The sequence below is a fragment of the Strix aluco genome, chromosome 21, assembly GCF_031877795.1.
Source record: "Strix aluco isolate bStrAlu1 chromosome 21, bStrAlu1.hap1, whole genome shotgun sequence".
Taxonomy (NCBI): Eukaryota; Metazoa; Chordata; class Aves; order Strigiformes; family Strigidae; genus Strix; species Strix aluco.
The window spans coordinates 4,321,318-4,345,047 of NC_133951.1; the positions used below are offsets into that span (position 1 = coordinate 4,321,318).

At 48.3% G+C, this 23,730-nt stretch overlaps 1 protein-coding gene across 3 annotated transcripts in view; it reads right to left on the reverse strand.

Moving 5' to 3' along the window:
* GAS7 (growth arrest specific 7) overlaps positions 1-23,434 on the reverse strand; it is a 104,035-nt gene extending 80,601 nt beyond the window's left edge. For all 3 annotated transcript variants that reach the window (XM_074846966.1, XM_074846967.1, XM_074846965.1), the window contains exon 1: positions 23,203-23,434. In XM_074846966.1, the coding sequence (XP_074703067.1) occupies positions 23,203-23,385 (183 nt within the window). In that variant the 5' untranslated portion in view covers positions 23,386-23,434. The remainder of the gene's footprint in view (positions 1-23,202) is intronic.
* Positions 23,435-23,730: the final 296 nt, after the last annotated feature.

Sequence of the window (23,730 nt, forward strand, 5' to 3'; positions counted from 1 at the left end):
TAGGACCAAGTCCCTGAGAACCTTATGTTAATGATCTGCATTTCTAATACGATATTTTTATTCTAAATATTATTTCAAAATCTATGCAATTAAAATAAAGTTGGAATGGTTAATTCCGATTCTGTTCCTAGCCTCAGGCCTTAAGCAAAGCTATTAATGTTTTGGCATATTACAGCTATATTTTCTTGCACTTTAAAATGAAACTTGTTTTCCCCTGTTGCTGTGGTAGGTCAGGATCCCCAAATAAAACTCCTAGCAACTTTTGCAGGCAGCCTGGATGGGGACTTTTCATTTACAGCGGTCCTCAATTTTTCCTGAATGGTGTTTCCCTGCAGAGGAAATCTGTTATGCAGCCCCAACCTGATATTCCCTGGATTAAATGGCCCTCCACGACCAAAACCTCGGGAACCTCAGATGCAAAGAAAACAATGAAATGGCCAAGATACAAAGTGCTGCCAGATGCACATTCCTGCGCCCTCCCTCGTAATCTCTCTCAGGCGCAGGGAATGTAACTGTTGTTGCCTGTAACTCTGCAGTAAAGCGCACTCAGACAGACACAGGATATTTAGTTTTCATTTTTGCTGCTGCTACAATTCTTAATAAATGAGAAAAAAAAAAAAGCAAGGGAGGAAGGCCATTCCCACAACCTAGCAAGGCCAAGCGAGGCTGCCAGAACCCTGGCTGAGCCCCTGCCCAGCGCTGCGGCCAGACAGACGGACAGGCACTGCCGGAGCACGGGTGGGCACTGGTCCAGGAGAGGGGCTGGTGTGACTGCAAGTGGGAGGCCATGTGCCCATCCCTGACGGGAGGACAAGGTGGCAAGGGGAGGACCAGGGGCTCTAGGGGTCCGCGGTGCAGTGCAAAATACTTGCTCCCCCCCTTGCAGCTGGGACACAGGTCTCCTGCCAGGCTCAGCAGGAGCGTCCTGAAGGGAGAGCCCTGCTGACACCAGCGCTTGCTGCATTTGCAGCATTTTTCCAGGGGTCCCTTCTCTAAAAATGCAAAGTGTGGGACTGCTTGTGTACCCCAACAGAGAACTGAGATGTCACTAAAGATAAGCCTTCTTTGCCAGGCTTGATGGTGCTTGGAGGTTGCTCAGGCAGGACATGCTGACCACAACCATCACTGCCTGGCTGCCTTGACCCCCTCCCACAGGACAGCATGAAGAACCGCAGCAGAGTTGCCTGCTGGCACCAGAGTATGCTATATTCATTTACAAGCTTCTTCCCATTATGGATGGGAACGGAAAAAACTGCAAATGTGACATACAGGTAATGCAGTGCCATCAGCTGCTTCTGAAGATGACCCTTGGTGGGCAGAGCAGCAGAGGATCTCCACCACTGTGTAAGAGCCACGTGCTCCCCTCTCTCCCCTGCAGCTTCTGCTGCTCCCAGGAAGGACAGAGCTGGTTCGAATCAATCCTGGCAGCACAAAGTACTCTCTGTAGCTGCTGTCCCCTCTGGCGCTCCTGCACAGAGGCTCCGCTCCTTCTTCTGGCCTTTCTGATTTGGAGGACACCCACAGAGGACGCCCATGCCTCTCTCCCACATGCCACCTACCCAGGACTGAAACGTGAGCAGGCATTTCAGTAGACCAGGCAGTCCTTGGTAACGTGGATGCCTCTTATCTCTGAAATACCACCGCAGACAAGAAGGGCTCTGTTCATGTTTACCTTCTAATTAGCAGCATACCTTTGAGCATTTGAAAAACCTCAGTTTCTTGTCCTCGGAGCTACTGCTTCAGGCCCTCTGCATGCTATAAGGAGCTCATGTCTCATTCTCCCAGTTTATCTCTTTTTAATGAAACTCCACCATACAAACATTGCATCTGAGAAGAATATCCAGGTCACCACATTTGTGCAGTGAAATTCATTTAGTCCTGGGATGGCCCATATACAAGAATCATATTTAAGCCAGCACACTGCAGATGGTGGGAAGGACTGCAGAGACAAGGGATGACAAAGGCAGACCTCGAGAAAAGTACTGGGAGACAGCCGCAGCTGAGCCGGGTCCAGGACAGGGAGACTCACGGGTTGGAGGTGATCAGCTGCAGCCAGGACAGACGCATGCAGCAAAGTGAAGCAGCCAGAAACACAGACAGGAAATATCAAGACGATATTCAGCTTGGAAAAAATGCAAGTACAAGAAAACAGCCCAAAAAACAGCCAGTGGGAAGGAAATCCCTGGAAACAATTATTGATGAATTTTAATTCACCCCACGCAGCAACTGAGCATCCTCAGAAGAACACAGTGAGTGTCAGTCACTGGGTCACCTCCCCCCGCTCTCTTTTCCTGGTCACTCCCCTGTCCTCCTGACACTGGTTTAGAGGAAATGAATACACTGCCCATTTTAAAGCTGCCACATTTCCCTTTTAGACCCTGCATTATCTTCTGGGCTTTACCAGACTTCAAGCTTCCAATCAGATGCCTGTGAGGATGCATTTTTGCTTCACCTCAAATTTGTTTATGCTGCAAAAAGGGTGGAGGAAGTTCTTAGAAAAAAGGCCAATGTTAAGGCATGGTTATGCCAACAGTCAACCAGTAGTTGGGTGATGTGCGTAGGAAGTTTAGAAGTTTTGCTAGGAGGTGGTGGTTGCTCCTGGCAGGACTTCCATAGGCCCTAGGAACAGCAGGCCAGGCTAGAAACTGCTATTCTGTAGTGAACTGCTAGTCAGTGACGTGCACTGCTGATGGAATATGTGACTATGCTGTTACCCTTTGACATGGGATGAGACGAAGTACGGAATTCAGCGCTGAACTCACCACCAAATATCATTATTTCTGTGCAATTCACAACTTTTGCTGTTGCGAGAGAAGTAAACTTCAGCCTGAGCATGCTACCTACAGAATGATCAAGCACAGAAATTGCCTATTACCACAACAACAAAGTTTAAATGTAATTTTGGCTTTGAGTTACTGCAACTATACAAAGGGAGCCAGAGGCACTAAGCCTGTATGACTTAATTGCCATTACAGATAAAGCTCGTCGCAGAGCTGAGGAAGGCTGGCCCTCTAATCCCGGGGACTCTCCTGCAATGAGGATGCATTTCCAATGTGGTCCACTGTGACCTGCTGCTTACTCAAGATTCATCACCAAGCCACGCTGTCACTCAAAGCAGATACAGAAAATCTATCTGCTTGGTTGCTCTTCATCCACCAAGTTAATCTTGTTTATGAAATTCAGCATTTCAATATACATCTTCCTCTTACGTCCACAGGATATAATTACCTCTTACTGCAGCAGAGAATTTCAATAATTATAATATGGAAACATCAGAAGTCATTGGGACTGGGAAGCCTTTGTGCCTGGTGCTATGCATGTAAGGAAAGGAACCTTTTAGATTGCTTTTAAATGAAAAATAAGCTGCCAGTTACTCTTATGACAAGTACAGAAGTGTAGGCACAAAAGTAGATAAAATCAGCAGAAAAGCATTAACAGGAAATGTTCTATAAATGCAGTAGTATTAAAGAGGAAGACCAAGTAAAGGAACCAGCTGCAGCTCAGCAGAGGAGAGCTACCCATGGATGATCATGTTCAGTATCCTCAACAGAAAGTCATCTGTTAATAAAGAAGTCATCCATGATCAAGTGATTGTCACAGTTAATACTAGTAACAAAGGGTTAAGATCTCAGCCTGCAATAGGGAAGGAATAAGTTGAAGAACACTGAGATCAATAGATTCATCCTAAGACTTTCAAAGAACTTGCTCATAAATCTCAGATCAGTTGCTAATCATCTCTGAGAATTCATATAAAATCAGGGAGGGGGAGTTCTGGCAACACAGAAAAGGTAAAACATAGTGTATGGCTTGGAGAAATGGTAAAAGAAGGAAATGGAGTTGTGGAACAGCCACCTGAACTCCAGTTCCTAGAAAAATAATTGAATAAATTATTTAACAATTTTTTAAGGATCCTGAACAGACAAGAAGGATATAATTGAAAGCCTACACCATTTTGTCATGAATAGTCTGTTGAACCAATCTGATCATCCTCATGTGACTGAACACTAGCCCCAAGGTGGAAGTGGGCCCATGGAGGTGTCAGCAGCGGTACACCCTCCTAGAGAGACATCTTACTGGGAAGGAAAACAGCAGAGCAGCCTGAGAGAAATGGACCTGGCAAGACCTCAGCTGGAGCTACGTGTTAAGTTTGGAGCTTCACTCTTTAAGAGATGAACAAACTGGCTAGTCCAGAAGAGAGTGAAAACCAGAGATCTAGAAAAAATGACCTGAAAGGAAAGAGGAGAAGTTGTTTAATACAGAGCAGGAATGAGTGAGAGGGGAGTGTCAGTCAAGCTGCTGAAAAGAGAAATAAGGTTGTTCTTTTTGCCATCCATCATAGGTGGGATAAAAATGGATTTAAATTGCAGGAAGGAAGATTCAGGATGGAGGTGATATTGAAGCCATGGCATGGCTTGTACTTTCTTAGGAAAAGACCAGGTAACTGTTTATAAGAAATGATGTAGGTATTATTGAGCCTTTCTTGGAGCAAAGGAGTGGGCCTAAGACTATATATGAGATACACATATGTACCCTGGGCAGTTGTTTTCAAAGATCACACTATGCTGACATTCCCTGAAGTGGCTTGGAATAGATCCACTTAATATGAAAATGGAAATATTATTTAAAATATGACATCATGTATTAAAAAGAAAACAAAATCTAATATAAGAAAATGCTACTTAGAAAAGGTCAACACTTGGAGCTGAAAGTTAAGAAGAATTGGTGTGGGGACTATGTAAGCTTTCTGACGGCCTTCACAATGCAATCTTTAATAACATTATCACAAATCATTTTCTTCCACAGGCCTCTGATGCTTGAGTTATGTGATTACTGAGGAACTGCTTAACTCTACCTCATTTCCATCCTCTGGGGGGAAATTTATTGTGAGGGTAATGGACTCAGCTGTAAGAGCAACAATTTAGACTGACAGCAATTGGGAATAAGGCCCTGGAGACAGCCATGACATGGATTTTATCTCTGCTTGACCCTGATATTTAAGAACAAATCGAGTCATTTAACTACCACCAGCCAAACCAGTAATATCTCCCAGCAGACACCCAAACTAGGCCATTTTCAAAGGGGTGTGGAAGGCCTAGGTTCAGTTTTGTTCATCGATCACTTCTCAGATCAGTCATGTTCCCCTTGCATCAGACAGTTCTCCATCCATAAGCCAAATGCAAGAGGACTTTTCCAACCCACTCTGAATCACGAAGCCAGACAAGCTTCTGGACTGATCCAGCAGCCCTTTAAAAATGTCAGTAAAAAATGAATGCACTTGAATGACAGAGACATGAGGCCATTGTTTTTGAAAAGACCTGGTAACAATCAGATGGAGGTTGATAGGATCACAGCTCCAGGCCTGTGCTATATTATTCAAGAATTCTGCAGATCAATGACCTTGGATTCATACTCAGTACGCTGGGCAGCGTGGCTCTGCCACAGCCCTTAGGCACTGCTGCACACACATACTTGCAAATCTGCGGGGTTCTGCGAGAGGCTGAAATACAGAGCTGCCCCTTTACTCCTCCAGCTCAGCAAAGGTGCCACCCTGCAGCCCCGCACCCCCACATCACCCTCCTCTTCTCGGCATGTGTCACTGCCTCTGGTCTCATGTATAATTACCTGGACATCATTACCTCAAAGAGGCACAAAGAAATAATTCCTAGACTATAAACCCTCTCCACATGAATCGCTGTGAACTTCTGCATGGGAACCACCGTAGTACTTGCAGTTGACATATTTTGAAGCCTGGGACTGCAAAAAAACCTAAACCTAGGCAAACCAAGAAAGTTCTGTTGAGTCTGCCAATTATATCTCGCTGCTTTAGATGGGATTTTTAAGGCCATGGGCTTTTTAATTCATGTGTTTTGGTGAAAAAGGTAGAATTCTACTTTTAATCTAGACTTGATGTAAAAATAAAGCTGCTACCCTCTGGAGAGCAGAAAAAACAGAGTATTGCAACACAACTTTCAGTACAGCTAATCCAGGAGTCATGGAAACACCCTCTTGAAAATATCCAAAAAACCAAGCTCCTAAGAGGTACCCTCTGTCAGGAGCTTGCCCTGCTCAGGGTACCTCGCTGTCTGTACAACTTCCTCCCTGAAACGTCCTGCGAAGTCCACAGGCCAACCTCTCCGTGACATCTGCGGGGCTGCACCCAGCTGCCTGAATGCTGTGTTGGACTCAGAGACATGCAGGTGGGAAAAGAAGGCATTTAGTTCTAAGAAAATTGTTTTATTTCAAACCCAAGAGCCACTTTCTGGCTTGTAAAAAACATATTTGCACCTTCCTGTTCTGCTGCAACAGCCTTGTTTCGGAGGAAGGAATCGGGAGCCCAAGCACTGCCTTGCATTTGCAGGCAGGTCCCACCTCCTCCTGGACACCAAACACCAGCCTTGGCCTCACGCCTAGGAAAGAAGCAGGACGACGCAGAACAGATGCTGAATTCAAATTACACATTGGTAGCAACACCCCCAGGCTCCTGCTCTCTGAGTTAGCAATAGGAAGAACGGTTTGGCAAGACGTGAAAACTACATTTCAGTGTAGCTCCTTGCAGAGACTGCCATACAGCCTGTTTTGAGTGCAAGGACATCATATGCTGAGCTGGTCAACACTCCTACCTCTGTTCAGCACTGCAGACTTCACCTGGGCAAACGCAGGCGCCTACATCTGAGCCAGTCAGGCTAGTGCTCTCTGGTCACCCGGGGAGAAACAGAGGACACAGTTCCTTCATCCTGGACATCTGAAAATGCATTGGGAGAGTCTGACCTAAGAAGTACTTCCTCCTCATTTGGCTATAAAAAAATCTGAGTGCTTTCTCTTTCTGAAGTAAATATGAACTTATTCTTCACTGTCTGCATGTTGGACTGAGAAGTTTCTGCTCCAGGACTGTCCACCAGCCCATACTGGACCATCACAGCAGAAACGATCCTTGAAGCTTGTGGGAAACCTGCCATCCCCTGGACATCCCATGCTTGCTCTCCTGCCCGCTGCCTGCCCGCAGGCAGCCTCCCCAGGGGCAGGAGGATGTTCACTGCACAGCCTGGCAGCTAACATGCTCCCTGAGGAACAGAGAAGTGTGCGCTTGACTCCACACAGAGTAAGAGGAAACCGAAGCCACGTCTCCCACTTCCTGCGCTCGAGCTGCTTGCCGGCTGCAGGAGGTTGGTGGTTAACGGGTCCTCTCCCCACAGCTCTTAATGAGCCAGTGCACATCAAACTCATACTGCCCTCCTGCACAGCCCCACATCAGGCACTGCTGCTGCCAGGAGCCCTCACTCTCACCACCCCCAGGACTTAGCCTTTCCCACTTGGTGAGCTTAGGGCAGCTCCTGCTAAGCATAAACCAACACTCAGTCCCCCCTGGAGAAACCAGTGTCTCTTGCATCATTCTGTACAAGAAGGCTGGGTGCCTGCCTCAGGCAGTGGAGATAACCTGCTTGAGCAGCACACCTACATGTTAGTGACCAGGGGGAGGTCTGGCTCTGGTGCCACCTGTAACACCTTGCAATCTGTGTGCTCAAACTACTTCATCCCCCACCACCCCGGTCCCAGAGAGGCAAGGGACGTGTTCAGCATCCCTGGAGACCCAGTTGCTGCAACCACAGGGTAGAACACTCGGGGGGTATTTAGCTGCCTCACAGCAGGGTTCTGCTCCCATCCCCACCCTTGATGTTCACTTTGAACATGGTGCTCAGAGGCCCTGCAAGCTCACCCAGCAGAAAAGCCACTCCAGGAAAACAGTGAGTCGCCCGCCGCTGAGAGCTGGACCGGTTTGTGGCAGGAGGTTCAACAATGTCATCATGGGACTGCTGCAGAATGCAGATGGGTGTAAAGAGGCAGGGGAGGACTGAAGGGAAGGCCAGACCAGGTCAGCTCTCCACTCTCACCATAGGTCTTCACCTGTCATAGCTTAAACATCCTCCACATTGCTCTGAATACTGCTGAGCCTGTTGCTGAACTGACACAACGAAAGCGTGTGGACAACCCAGGATCAGCAGGATCCGTGTGCCTGTGACATCTGCATACGTGCCACCTTCCTCTGCAGCCTCCCTAGACAAGTGTCTGTCTCCTCCACCTTCACCGGTGTTCCAGAGGGTGTCTAGTGCAGTGGTGCCCCTGCCACAGCTGTGTTGGCCATCCCACGTTCCTGTGATTGACTGGATTAAGGGGGAAAAGTTGGTCTGATTACAGAAGGAATTTCCCTGGTGAATCCTCCACAGCTGCAGGATCTCACCATGTGAAGAAAAACAAAACCTGCTTTATTTGAGGGAAATCTGGGAGGTTATCCTGGTTTTGGCCTGACTCTACTAGTCATCTTGCACACTTAAATTTATTGAATCTGTGTCTAATTAATCATACGCTACTACACCATGGCAACACACTTAATACTATTGTTCTTCAGAATAATGTTGTTCAACAATATAGAGAACTGCAACTTCGCTGTAACTTGTAGTTGTTCCTCAGACCATGCTCCTGAGAGAGGGAATCTCTGGAGCTGAAAGCAGTTTTCTCAGCATTCTCCGAGCAAAAATAATGAATGTGACATCTCATGATCTCCACTGAAAGAGAAAAGTCTTTAGAAAGGAAACAGGGCTGAGATCAAAATTAGTGTTACAGGAACAGCATTCAGATCTGGCTTGCTCTTTTCTGGGGTGATATATTTAACTCCTTGAACTGAAGAAATTGGCCTTCCTACTGCTGGAGCTAATGCCTAGCAGACACAGAAGAAAATGAGCCAGCACTGAAGAATTTATAAATTTATATATTTTATCTATTTATAAATCAATTTCTCACCTTGAGAATAAAATGTGGAAGCTGTCAAGGAAGACAACATCATAAATAAAGGAGAAAGCTTAAAAGAGAGGAAAAAAATGTGTCCTACATTGTAACGATCAGTTATTCAATTCTACTCCTTGGAAATATTCTGATAAAGCAACTGAGGCAGTTACATATTGCATGACAGACAACTGCCACTCCCCGTAGAGCAGAATAAGACATCTTAGGTGTACAGGCTTTACCAGAGGCCAAGCTATAACCTTATTTGTTAAAATAAAAGTATTTTTAAGGATTTTAGCTGCACTGCATTTCAAGCCATAAGAAGCTGGAGGATGTCTGCCCTTCAAGCTGCGTGCCACCTGAACAAAGAGACAATGACAAACCATGACCTAAAAACATTTGCTACATGGCCTCCCTGGCAGGCTGAACCACTCATGACAGTTGTCTGTTGCATCCAAGCCCAACAGACCTGATGATGCTAATGACACATTTCTCCACAGGGGTACAGATGTGCACCCTGGGCAGGCACCACCAAGAGGTGCTGGGAGTTGCACTGTTAAAATAAGCAATTCAAGAACCCACAAGGTCTCCATCACACAGAGCAAGGCAAAGTTTATTAGTCAGCATCATCGTTATTTGCAAAAAAAGGACTAATGACTGGGATTGATTTTGGTTCTTCCATAGGTGGTGTGTGTCAGAGAGGATGAAGGTGCACTGCGGTTAAAGCATGAATCCTCTGAGATAAGAAAAAAACAGCAGAAGACTGCATGAGGGTCTCACTTGGTGGTGAGGAGGAAACATCCCATCCCAGCACAGGAAGGGAGAGACCTGAGCACAGCAATCCAAATCAACCTCCCCAAAACGCTTCCCTCCCATGGGGAAGGAAAAAGGGGCTTTCAAACTCTCTTCCCTCTAACCACAGGCAAACATTGGATCCTCCAGCACCGAAAGCAAAAGCAAATTCCGTACTACAGAAATGAATGTTGAGATTCATTTGCTCCAGGGGCTGACACTGGGGCTGGAAACAGACTGGAGTTCCCGAGTTGTTCTTCCCCGGCTGCCAGGGCACATACCCTGACCCCAGCAGTGGCATCTGAGCTCAGGAGCAGTCTTGCCCACAGAAGGCAGCAGGAGGGGGAAGGGAGGAGGGGGCTCAGCTGTGTGGCTCTAACAGTATTGCATGAATCGGGGACACACACACACACAGAGCACTGGTCAGTGCCTACACAGGGACTGCAAGCATTCCTGCTTGCGTACTTCTGATCCTAGAGTCACAAAAGAGCCATTTCCAGAGATCCACATCTGGTCCAGCAAAAAGCCACTCCATTCAGTGCAGCCAGCTTCATACCCTGTGTTAAAAACATCACTGTCTTTCAGCTGTAAGTGCAGGGTCCAAGCTTTGTACAAGCCCAACACATGGCACTCAATGGCCCCCTCCGATCAGCCCTGCTCGCCAGCACCAGCACCTCCCCCCCGTCCTGCTGAAACGATGAAAGACTTAAGAACGAGCCTATTCATAGTCAACTCAGAGGAAGGGATAAGACCCAATGGCTGCAGAGACTCTGAGCCTAATGCAAAGTCCACTGGGGTCAACTGAGAGAAAAAGAGTGAAGCAGAAGAGCTCTTCCCAAGAACAGCTCTGTGCAACTGAGGCTGTGGCTACTGCCTGGGCGAGCCCAGCTCTCCAGTGCAACCCATCTGCAGGCAAACCAGCAGCCTGCCAGCCCAGGAGTGCCAGGATGTGGCCGGCTTCCCATGTGACATCCATGCAAATGATCTAACTAGGTGATCTGTGTATCTGAAATGAGCTGCGCTTGGTTGCAAACTAGCAGCCTCTCAGCCCAGAAGATATGGGTGGAGCAGCTCTTGGCCTGGGAAGGTGCTGTTGGGTCACCATCATGAGGGAGGTGGCAGTCCTCATACTCCCCAGATCAGACTGGTCTTCCCTTGGACAAACTGGAATAGTGCATGGGTGCAAGCCTGTAAGGTTGTGATGTAAAGAACTTGCTGGGCATCACTGGGTGGAGTTCTGTGATCAAGTTCTCCAACCTATTAGAGTAAAAAATGCAGCCTCAGTTGTAGCATTCAGTTTCCAATTCACAGCAAGGGCAGCAGCCCTCAGCTTCTTTTCCCTTTCATGTGCTGCTTGGGGCTGATGGTTTTTATCTGTGGGTTCCCTGTCCATGGGGGCTCCAACACAGCCAGAAGACCTCCTGTCCTGCTCCAGCAGGGAGTCCCACCCCTGAGATGTGGGAGGTCCCACCTCAGAACTGACAAGATGCCAGAGTGGGGGATCATTAATCAGAGATATGCTGGAAGATGCCCTGTTCTATCCTACCTTCTGCAGTGATGAGGCAGGCAGCATCCTGCTTGGTGCACACTGGACAGTGCAGAGCACTGGCCACTGTAATCAAAATACGCTGGGAATAGTGATTTGCACCAGCTCTCCTTCACCACCACTTCCAGCACAGCCAGCAAGATGCACATCAGAAGAATTTGCCGTGGCCCTGTCCCTGAACTGAATGATCATGTCTCTGGCCAGCACTGAGAGAAGGCTTTGTTCCTCCCCAAACATACATATTCAGACTTGGTAAATGGTGCTAGCTGTGAGCAGAGGGAGCAGAAGTGAGGGCGTCCAGCAAACCCTGGGGTGATGCAGCTGAGATAGGAGCTGGACGCAGGGGCTCGCTGACTCAGTTTCATTTCAAAGCTATTTTCCAAAAGGGACCTATAGATAATTTAAACATTATTTCATTTTGGAAATACCTGAAGTTCTATTCTTCATCCCATAACAGACTGAGGTTCAACTCCAGTCTTCGTTTGGTACCAGTTACCACTGTGATAATCAGCAGTTCACAGCGCAACGAGACAAGTCATAGGGTCTCCTCTAAATCTTGCTATTGAGAGTGATTGCTTGGCCTTGGGTAATGAATTAGTCCTATTATACAGCAGCTGCCACACGAGAAGCAAATCTGCTGCTCAGGCAGCTCATTACATGGGCAGGGCTGGAACTGCTCAGCCACGTGCTACACACACAGCCCTCCGCAGGATTTTTAAACTGAATTCTGCAGACAGTACAGACGTTTCTTCAGGACTGCGAAATACACTACAGTCATCAATCCAGTTTCTGGCTAGTCCTTTCTGAGTTAAGCATTTGCCCACACGTTGGAAATATAATTCCTGTTCTGTGCAATTTCTGCATGGCATTTTGCTGTATCAGTATCAAATCCAAACTGTGTTAATTCTTCATTCTCTGCCACCCCTTGCAAACTCTGTCACTGCAAACCTCCTTCTTCTCCTCCAAACTCCTCCATACTAATTATCCCTGCTCCCCCACTACCAAAAACTTGCCAGTTCTTGATGCTGCCTCTTCTGTGACCAAGCCTCACTTCTGCAGCAACTGAAACTGCTCTTGGCATGCACCAGCTCGTCACTGTAGGTCTAGCTTGTGGCTTTGTGGCACATGGCTCAAGGAGGAGCAGGTGGGCACAAAGTAACTGCGGGGTTTTGTTTTGGAAACATGAATAAAGTACTAAATAAGTGAATCAGAAAGGATCAGGAAGACAAAGCAGATCCTACCAGCCAATTTAAAAGAACTTCTGAAAGTGCTTATAGCTTACCAGCAGAAAAAAGAACAGAATGACAGGATACACTCAATAGCAATGTTATAGCCACGATGTCATAAGCGTAGGTGTTAGACAACAACTACCATAAGCATGCTTTTGAAAACACAAACTCCTTTCTGTGAAGACCTTCAGAAGAAAAGAAGCAGTCAAGGAGTGAGAAAACTACTGCACAAAATAAAAAATTGATACGCCAGAGAGCAAGGAGCAGAAACAAGAAGAGTTAGTCTTCCTCAAGTCAAAAGTCAACCACAAAGGCCTGATAATCACAGAATCATCTAGGTTGGAAGGGACCTTGAAGATCATCCAGTCCAACCATTAACCTAGCACTGACAGTTCCCAACTCCACCAGATCCCTCAGTGCTATGTCAACCCGCCTCTTGAACACCTCCAGGGATGGGGACTCCACCACCTCCCTGGGCAGCCCATTCCAACGCCTGACTACCCGTTCTGTGAAGAAATGCTTCCTAATATCCAGTCTAAACCTGCCCTGGCGCAACTTGAGGCCATTCCCTCTTGTCCTATCGCTTATTACTTGATTAATGAGGCTCATCCCCAGCTCTCTGAACCCTCCTGAATGCCACTCACTCCTCAAGCAATTCAAGAAAAAAAGAGTGGAAGTGTGTAGCAAATATGTGCAAGTTATACATAATTTTTTATGTGAGGCAAAAGCCTAAACAGCTTCAGTAAGCCTTCAATGAACAAGTAACATCACAGCAAACAAATTACACTAGTGATAAATGCAAAATATTACATATAGAGGTAATAATTGGAACCATACAGGTATCTTTCATGGCCCAAACAATGTCCACTGGCTCAAAGATCCTTGCTCCTTCCCACTGTCTTCCACAAAAGCTGGTCCTTTGTCAGCCCAGGGAGCTCTGAGGAGAGGGGAGATGCTTCATTTTAACCCTTTCCATGCTCCCCAATCAGCTGCTGTACCTTTCCTCAACAGTCTCAGGGCTGCTTGACTATGTCTCTGGCTGAATGGGCGTGAGAAAACTAACAGAGACCATAAGCAACACTCAAATGCCAGAAAGAACACTGCAGATTCAGGAAGAGATCAGATTTAACTCTAAGCTAACATCTGCCTTTGAAAGTTAAGGAAGATTTTACTGGGGTTTCAAGTAAAGGGGGCAAATATGAAAAGATAAAATGAGCAGCTTGGGATTTTTAATCTCGTCGTGATGTGCCTCTGCTCCCTCCTCACTCTCATGCCTTTCCCCCTTTTACCCGTGCCAGACTTGCCGAGTGTGAGAGGGCATTTCAAAGACTGATTCAGTGCTAATGGGACAACCTGACAATTCCAGGCTGCATATCCAGCCCAGAGCAGCTCCTGCTTTCTCTCTCTGTAACGCGTTGAAGCCTTGCAGCGTTGCCCCTGCTGTGGCAGCTCCACCAGCAATGCTGCCCAGCTCTGGATCCGGCGTTGCAGCGGCGAGTGGCATCGCAGCTGGGCTGGCAGAGCCTCCTCAGCTTCCCCGTCAGCTGCGTGCCCTCCTCGCTTCGGAGCACTCTGTAGGACAGCCGCAGAAAACTCACTCATCCTCCTTCTTTAACAACCTTGGCCTGATCCATCCTATGAAACAAACATCCCAGGTCTTCACATGACTTTTTATTACTGAGCTTTTTTTCCTCCATGGAAAACCAACTGACAGGGCAGAAGAGAGAGGCACAGAACTAAGCGACAGGGGCACACAAAGTGATAGCAGATGAAACAGTTAATGTTGAAATTATTTTGTTCCCAGTATACACCCTGGAGACTGCAGTAGCAGAGGTGCAGAGGGCTGCCGCAAGCTGTCAGAGCTGGGAAAGCCCTGGGAGATCTGTGCAGTAAACAAACTTGGTGCTCAGACCAACACTGGAAGACCACAGTGCTTTTGCTGCCAGCATCACAGTGGGGATATCTGTGGCTCAAGAACAGTTTTCACTGTCTACTTTTACCAACTACGAATGTAGGAAGAAGTACCAGACAGATCTTAAATGATGTCAAAGAAAGATTTTCGATCTTTGGGTCTGCACCCGTCTGGGAGTTCAAAGCTCAGTGACCAAAGTCACCTGTCAGTCAGCCTAAATTCACTCCAAAGTGGCCCATACCAACAACTGAGTACTGAGAGGACGGCTCACAAATGCTGAAAAAGGTGTATGTTAAAACACACTGGCCTGTTGCACTGCTAGATGTGTTCCACAAAATGCAGCGTGGTAGCTCCCGAGTAACCCATGGCATCCTCCTTTTGGAATTTGCCAGCAAAAAAGCAAACACAAATGTATTAGACTAATACAAAATCTATTTTGATAGCATAATGTGGAAAACTGGATTGCTAGTGCAAGCCAAAACCTCTCTACTATTACATATACCTGTAAAAGGAGTGCTTCCTAGGATGGTCACCACAGCATGTACAGACAAAGTACCACAGCAGGCAGAGTGTTACAGCAGATCTACAGCCCATGGAGCACAGCCTGCTCTCCCTCTCATCCAACCCCAGTGCACTTTTGCTGGTATGGCAGGTATGTAAGGGGCTCTTGCCCCTCTCCCATGCCTGACCCCCACTGCTGCCTCGGCTCAGCCTGCCTGCCTGCGCTGCAGATACACTGCAAATCCATAGAGCTGATAGCCCACATACCAACCCTTTACATGAGCTCCTCTTAATAGGTAATGTTTTACACAGTGGCATGACATAAAAAATTTCAGCTACACTAAAGCATACTTATACTTTTCAAAACAAACACTTGTTGAAACACCCCGTTCTTGAAAAACTGTGGCTGAACAAACTGTTCGCCTTGATTTTACACTGTTCTGCACTCTGAGTGGGTCATACCAATAAAGGGGAGCGTGACATGTAATTAAATACGGCAAACAACACTTTAAACTGACATCAACTGATGGCAGCGTGCAAAGCACAGAGAGGGGACATCAAGTCCATTATGCTTCTTTCGTATTTCCCCAGGTCCTGCTTCCCTGTCTGCAAACGCGGAGCTGTGCACAGTTACTGGCAATGTGCACAGCAGGGAGCAGGCACTGTAGCTGGGCCCAGGCTTTTGGGAGGCTTCCAGCAAATCTGCTGTGTGTGCACGGTAAGCGAGGCATATCCCATCAGCACTGGATTCTGAAAAAGCTGCACATAACAAGTGCTCCCTGGAAGCGTCAGAAATCAAAGACAGAAATATCAGTGCCTTATGTCAAATACTCCACAAGCCACACGTTAGCAGTGCTGCCTGCCTGCCACGTTCAGCAGGCTGGCTCCCCGTGCTCTGCCCATGGTGCAAACAGGAGAAACACATGCAACGTGAGAAGTAGCTGCCCTAAGCCGTAGCATGGCCACAGCAAAACCAACTGCAACAGTCCCAAATATTTCCAAAGACAGATACTATCTGCAACACTGCAGCACTGCATACTTGTTCCTATTATTGTGGGACTTCTCCAAAATAGAAGAATGTCCTATCTTTGGGACTGCACTCGGTGTCAGTAGTCAGTGAAATAATGAAAACAAGTCCTGAGTTACATACTCGGGCATTTAAGATTCTGGTAATGCAGAGCCAGGGTGCATTACTGATAATAATGTGCTCCATGGAGCATAAGCAACCATGGAAGATAAGGAACCATGGAGAATAAAACAAAGGTTTAATCTAGTTATTTAAATGACTAGTTAATTCTACCTAGTCATTTATTATCACACAAGTAAAAGTGAAATAGAGAAAACCAAACCCCACCAAATCTGCCAGAATCTTCTGGTCTTAAGTTTCAAAGCTAAATTTTCCTTTTTGGACATCAAAATAAAGCATTTTTTTTAGAAAATACTGAGTATCTGGCATCTTCTCATTATTCCAACCGTGTCTTGTTAAACTACATTCAGTACGAAGTACCACGTAATACATTCAGCATGTGTTTGCAGCACAACAGTCCAGACGTTGAAGGTGCATTTTGCACCCAAGTTGGAAAGTGAGACTATTTAGAGTACCCCATGCCTACCACTGCAGAAATCACTCCTTTTTTTGTCTACAGGATGTGTGCCCCACTCAGAGCACAGAATTCTTTAGGGAACTAAGACTCACTTCAAGTGAGTCTTTATGTGATCCACATTTTTCATCTTCACTGTATATCCACCCTTAACGTGCAGGTGCATGGCAACTCATTTAATCTTTAACATCTACAAGGCAGACATATGCAGTGAGACCATTTTTAGGCTCTCTTTGTAATCCATGGGCAGAAAAAGGTCCTTCCAGATTAAGCCTCCCTTTTCATCTTTTAGCTAAGGATAAAGAAAAACATCTTTAAAAATTCTGTCCTGTGCGACTTCCGCAAGGCCACCAATGTGATTGTTCTCACCTGCTACAAGTGCAGCATCCAGGTGCAACACCCTGACTTATGCAGAGGACAGAACAGCTCACAAAAAATGCCACACCCATCAGTAACAAATTTTGGGTATTTATGGTACTGTTCAGTTTTTAACTTCAACAGTTCAAGACAGTTATCACCCGCTGCGTGATAGACAGCACTCTTATGAGCGAGGGATTGTGAACTGTACTATCACATCTCCTTCACATTCTCATGAGACTTTAAAATCTCTCAGAAACCTTGATTGAAAAGTGATCTTCTGGCAGAAAACATAATTTCCTCACGCTTTTAATATGAGAAAATAGATTATTTCATTTCATTCACTTTTCCAGAAATGTCAATGGTCAGATAACCAGAAGTTTCTGGTCTGAAAAGATACTGTTACAGAAACTCACAGATAAAAAAAATGACACTTTGAAACTAAAACGCAAAGCTATACCACACGATTCTCATTGTCACTGCTATCTCACAAATGCCCCACTTTGGACAAAGGTTTGCTGCTGAATCACACAAAGCAGACCAGCCTCAGCAGCTGTGAGGGCTGAATTTTAAAAGCTCTACCCTTCCCCCTGAGACAACACCCACAGCAGCCTCGCAAATCGCCTCCTTTGGCTTCCTTGGTCATCCCCACAGGGAGTCATCCCTGCGCTGGGAGAATCAAAATCACCCTCTGCGCCTGGAGGAGATACCGTCTCCTCTTTGGCCACGGTTCCTGCTCCTCCCCAGCACCATCTCCCAGCTGCAGAACAACAGCCAGAACACTCGAGGCAGTGCCACAGGCGTCCCTGGGCAGGGCTGGCAGGGGACGGGAGTACCAGCTGCTCAGCCAAGTAGCTTAACTGCTAAGCCTGTAGCATCAGAAGCTGAACACTGTACAGGTTTCCTGAGCACAATGCTGTGCTCGCTCCCTAGCCACTTAAAAAAAACAGAAGGGCTCAGCACCCACAGCCTTACCACACTGGATTCAAGACCAGATTCCTCTCCCATCACACAAGACTATATACTAGCGCATTACTTGTTCCACGGAGTATCCTTACAAAAAAGCAGTGGTAGCAGCCGCGTTTGTACCCAATATCGTCACACAGCCCCTCGGTCCTTGTTGCTCTCCATGACTTTTTATGTTGTGCTGATTTTTGAGTGGGGCAATGGAGGAACGAGAGAGTGAGACAACAAACTCCAAGGATGTAGAGGAACTTGCTAAGAAAGCAAAGCACCCTGCAGGAGGTACCAATGCCACATACAAAGAGCCCAGGCCTCAGGTATTCACAGCCAGCCAAGTGCTTTCCATACACAACCTTATTCTTTGTATAGTCATCAGGAAAAGATCTGATGCAATAGGTACCAACATTGCCTCTCTCCAAGTGTATTGCACACATTATGTAGCTCCCCTAACAGCAGAGAGCAGCTCCAGCAGCTGCTCACGCCAGCCCTTGCTGTGGCACAGCACAGCCATCACTCATAGCACTGGCTACAGTAACGCTCGTTTCTAGGACTGGCTGGGTATTTTCTGACAAAATCTTTTCAGGCTTTTCTTGATCAAAATATGTTCCATCACTAACATGAAGAAAGAGAAATCTAAATCATATTTTTTTTCTCTCTAAAAATAGGGGTTTCACCACAATACTGTTTCACATACATGTTCGGAAGTTGAATTTTGTCATGAAATGGAATTCTCTTTGCTCATCAGCCGGCAGGTTCTAGTTTCTCCTTAAGCACACTGCCTCCTTGCATCGTATCAGCTTATACCGTTTGGCACAGAAATCCTCTACACATTCTCTGCTATTACAAAATAAATCATAGGCATTATCATTTCTGTGAATTCCTTCCATTCTTTTTCTCTGTGACTACCTGGGCACAAAGAATGAAACAGTTTGTGCCGTGCCATGCCTCCTGCAGCTGCACGTGCCACAGCCTCCAGGCTCAACTGTTTGCACATTTCAATGTCCATGTGGCGGATGTCACAGGTCGGGTTAGGTGATGTGAGTTACCCCCCCAAATATTACACAGCAGTGGAATTACTGTATAATACTGTCGATGCCTGCACGTGCACCGTGCATCAGGGAGAAGCGTGCGATTCTTTCCTTCCAAAGTGCCTCATGGTTCTGGTAAATCAAGCTGTGAAAGTGCAGACAAGATCAGTGGCAGCTCTCAGTCCTACTCAGTCCAGCTCGCTCAGTCAGATTCCAGAGCCACCTCCATCCATGCTGGAAGCACACGTTGTGCTTCATACAGAGACTTACATCTGTGGGATGACTGAAGCTATGGAAGTGCTGACAATTTTCAGCAAATTTGCATATGTTGCTACTGCTGCTGCTTATATAAGTGATTTCTAGCTAACCACAAATACAAAAAGCAATGCCTAAAATAGATTTTAAAACAAACCGCTTGCAAATGTGACTGAATGACACATCTCCCCACCCCTCTGAAAATCACTTCTATACAACACACAACTGCCAGTGTTTCCCCAGAGGGTCTCGTGCAAAGCACTTCCTGGAGTACATATCCCAGAGCTCTAACACCACCTCACCCTCCTGACATCTGTGCTGCCCTGCAACAATAAAGGTTGTGACAAACTGGGACACACCTGAGACTTGTCCTAGGTTGCTCTCAGGTCTGGAGCTGTACAGATCTTTCTACACACATCATCATCATCCCAAGCATCTCTGATGCAGGTGGGATGAGGAGGCAGTCAGCCTCTGGGTAGGAAACATTTTGTTGTCTTCAGCTGTTAAGAAATCCCTCACTGTATCACACACCACATTCCATTTGCTCTATACCTCTGTTCACCATGGCAGTGCTGGCTAGGACTGCTCATTGCCTGTATCTGCACAGATTCCTCTTTGAACCAGGCCGGGAAGGGCAATTGCTTAACCTGGGACTGCATCAGTCTGGTACAGAGGATCCCTGCATGGCTCTGTTCAAATGGTCAGGCAAAAATACAAGAGTACACATGAGGGAGGACATGGTCAGAAGATGCAGCTACTAGTCCCTGACTTTCAGGTCTCAAGGCTGACATAGCTATAAATCACCAAAGGAGGGGTGAAGGTTGAAGCTGATGGTGTATCTACTCAATGGGATATGGATCACAAGCAGCAACATACCTCCTTCCCAAGCCCTTGAGCTTGCAGAAGGGTGTTGTTTGCTCACAGACCAAGCTCAGTCAAAGCAAAACCATATGAATCTGGCAGCACACTTTTGGATTCCTCTGGTGTCAATGGATTCTCATGTTTGGAAAATACTGGTTAGGGGCTGTTTCTCCATTAACCTGCTATCTCCAAGAGCACAGCAATATAAGAAACAGTACTTGGCTTCCCAGCACAAGGAGACAAGGACATACTGGAGAGAGTCCAGCAATGGGCCACCATGATGGTTAAGGCATTGGAGCATCTGTCATACGAGGAAAGGCTGAAAGAACTGGGACTGTTCAGCATCAAGACAAGAAGGCTCGTTATCAGCGTGCATCAATGTTATCAATGTGTATAAAAACCTAGGGGGGACAGTAAAAAAAGCAGAGACAGACTATCTCAGTGATATCCAGAGAAAGGATGAGATGCAACGGGCACAAATTAAAACACAGGAAATCCCTCTGAAACACAACAAAAAACTGTGAGGGTAGTCAAACACTGGAACAGATTGCCCCGAAAGGCTGTAGAGTCTCCATCCTTGCACACACTCAAAACCTGACCAGACATGGCCAGGGAAGCTGGGCTAGCTGATCTCCAGAGGTCCCTTCCAACTCAGCAGTTCTGTGAACAAGACCACAGCAGCCTCCCTGACTGCTGCCAACCAGCGTGGCCTCTGGGAACCCACCTGGAACCCCATCACAGAGCTAACACCCTCCCTTGCTCACTTTCCTCTCTGCTTTTGATAGTCTTTTGGTTTACGCTATCCCTTTTGCTCTATGACAACTGTGTCCTCTCCAGAGCTCACAGATACATCTTGCTTCTGGTTTATCCGTACCACACGCTCCTCTAGTCCTCCTCCAGCTCTCATTGTTTCCATCACTGCCATGAGCAGGAACCTCCAGCCATTGTTGTTTTCATCTAACCCACCACTGTAGGCTTACAGCAACCACAGGAGCAGAAACCAAAGGATGCCAAACATCTTTAACTCTTTACCTCCCTGTGTCTCTCTTGCCCCACATTTCTAGAGTTTTGGTCCTTTCCTTGATCTTCTGTGATAAATGAATTGAAAACACATTTTTGCTAGCAAGAGAACTTGGGAGGCAAAGGCAGTAATCCCTCAGGAATGCCCATCCCTAGCCCTGGAGTTCATTTCCCACAAGCCACCTTCATGGTTTTCTCAGAGCTGTCCATCTCCACATTTGCCATCAAAAGCCATTCTGGTTAACCACCAGCCATGGATATCTCTTTTTCACTGCCAGAGCCTACAGCTACCTCCACTCCGTGTGAGTGCACCCGAGGAGGAAGAGCCTGCCCTGCCCTCAGCTCCTGCATAAGCCAGCTGGAGCCATGTGGCAGCTGCCTGTGAAGAGACACAGGTGCTATTGGTGCAGCACGGTTCCTCCCAAGTCAGAGAGAGCATCAGGAACAGCCATTCCTCCCCTTTCGTCCAGCAGGAACCTGCAGACTGGCTGCTAAACTAAAACCGCTCAAGGGTGGGAGAGACTCCCCTCTCAGCTGCTGTTCTTCATACCTCTCTTGCTTCTCTCTTTCAGCTCAGGACCAAAACTCAGTGCAGACTTTAGAGCAGGGCTGTTGGAGGAGATTTCAGTGTTGGTAAACCTGAAGTGATATGAATGAGAAAATCCATCCTGCCTGTCTATTCACAGTGGCAGGCTTAAAGCTACAAAGGCTTCAGAAGGAGGCCATCTCCTTCTGGTAGCACCCAGCCACCTGACAGACTTTGCTGTGAGGAGAAAGGATGTGTGTCATGCAGGGCAAACCCTGCCAGCCATGGCAGACCTCAGGCCATGCCACGAGCCACCTTCATTCTCTGCTGTGGCAGAAAATGCAGGCAGCTGTCCTTTGGGACAATGAAGTACAGGGCTCCAGAGAGAAGAGCACAGGTACCTGTTGAAGTAAACTGGGCATGGGGAAGCGAGGGCAGGACAGAGGGCGGGAATAACATCTTCCTCTTTCAACAAGAGCGTGTGGTTCAGTTCAGCTCAAAACATAACGCTGAACCTCACCGAAAGCTGCAGGGACAGAGCCACCCAAAGCCAATATAATTGCTGGTTGGTACCGAAAGGAGAATCGTGTTCATGGCCCCGTCTGGCTATGCATTGTCATCTCCTCCATGACGCCAGCTCCACTGTCAATGTGGTTATACAGGGATTTGGATCAGAGGAAAGAGAAGGAGAGTATTTCTATCCTGCTGTGTTTCAGTTAGATCAGGTCCCTGAGCTGCATACCTGCACACAAGGGAAAGGGCTACCTGCACGGAGCCGTGAGACACACACACACACAGATCTTTCTTCTTCTCTCACATCTACTCTACCGTAATGTGTGCCAAGTACCTGTGGTCCCATAAATTTGGTTAATTTGGTTAATTAGCTCTCATTTGACATATTAACTCCAGGTCATAGTCCTTATTAGGCACCACCTCTGGAGAAGCTGAAAACATGAGCATCACTTGGTGCTGGCCACCTTTCTTACCTTCTTTCCAAACATTTACTCAGGGGAAAGGAGGCTGGGCTGTGCGGACAGTTGGTCTGCAGCAAAGTTTTCAGTGGTAGATGAGCCAAGGGTTGGAAAGGCACACCTGGAGGGCTGCAGCTACCGACCTGAGCACAGCGGGACTTGCTCAGACTTAAGTAGGAAAAGAGGACTTTCCAAGGGGGAGGTGATAGGAGAGCAAAGTTACTGCGTGTGCAGAAGCGATTTCCCACTGCCTTTGCTGAGCAGAGTTTGTCTCATCTCACGATAGATTTCGCCTCAAACAGCTCCTAAATTCCTGGTTAGATGTGTAAATATTTAGCAATTTGTGAAACCACAAACATTCACGTATCTCAGTAAACGATCTTGTAGGTGGCAAAACTGACAAACAAAAGGACTCCCGCATTCTTAAACTAACAAAGAAACTTGTGTTGGGAAAGCACCAGTGTCCAGAGGAGCCCGCGGCTCGCCCTGCGCCCCGAACCCCGAGCCCCGCCGCTCCGTGCCTGCGCCCGAGGGTGCCGGGGGCTCCGGCTGCTCCTTCTCCAGGGCCGCTGCTCTCCCCAGCGCCCCGAGCGCCCTGCCGTGCCCCGGGCACAGGGCAGCGCCCTGCCGACGTGGGTCCCCGACGGCACCGCCGCTGTGCCGCCGCGCGTCCCCCCAGCCCCGCTGGCGGCCGGGGAACGGCCCGGCCGGGCCCGCACAGCCGAGCGCGGGGCGCTGCGGGCCGGCTCCGTCCCCCGCCCGGCCCGGCCCGGCCCGGCCCGGCCCAGCGGCTCCCGGCCGCGCCTCGCCCCCCCCCCGCCCCGGCTCCCGCCCGCCCGGCGCGGCCCCGGCCCGCTCCTACCTCCAGCAGCTGCACGTAGCTGGCCGGGAACCACCCGCGCAGCCCGTCCTCCTTCTGCCCTTCCCACCAGCCGCCGTCCGGCACCTGCAGCACCGTGATCAGCTCCCCCGCGGCGAAGCGGAGCCCCTGCCGGTGCCGCTCCCCGGAGAAGGGGTACAGCGTCTGGCAGCGCGACCCCGACATCCTGCCGGGGGACCGGCCGCGCTCCGCCCGCAGCCGCCCGGGCCTCGCCCGCCGCTCCGCGCCCGCCCGGGGCGCCGCTGCCCGCCCCGCGGCGCGCAGGGCTGCGGGAGGGCCCGCGCTGGCCGCGCCCCTCGCCCGCCCCGCTCCGCGCCCCTCCGCGCCGCTCCGCTCCGGGGGCGCGGCGGGCGGCGAGCGCGGGCGGCGGTAGCAGAGGGAGCGGAGCGGCCCCGGCGCCGGGCGCCCACGGGCACCGCGGGCTCGGGGGAGAGGGAGAGGGGAGGGGAGGGGAGGGGAGGAGGGGAGAGGGGGAGGGGACGAGGGGAGGGGGAAGGAGGGGAGGGGAGG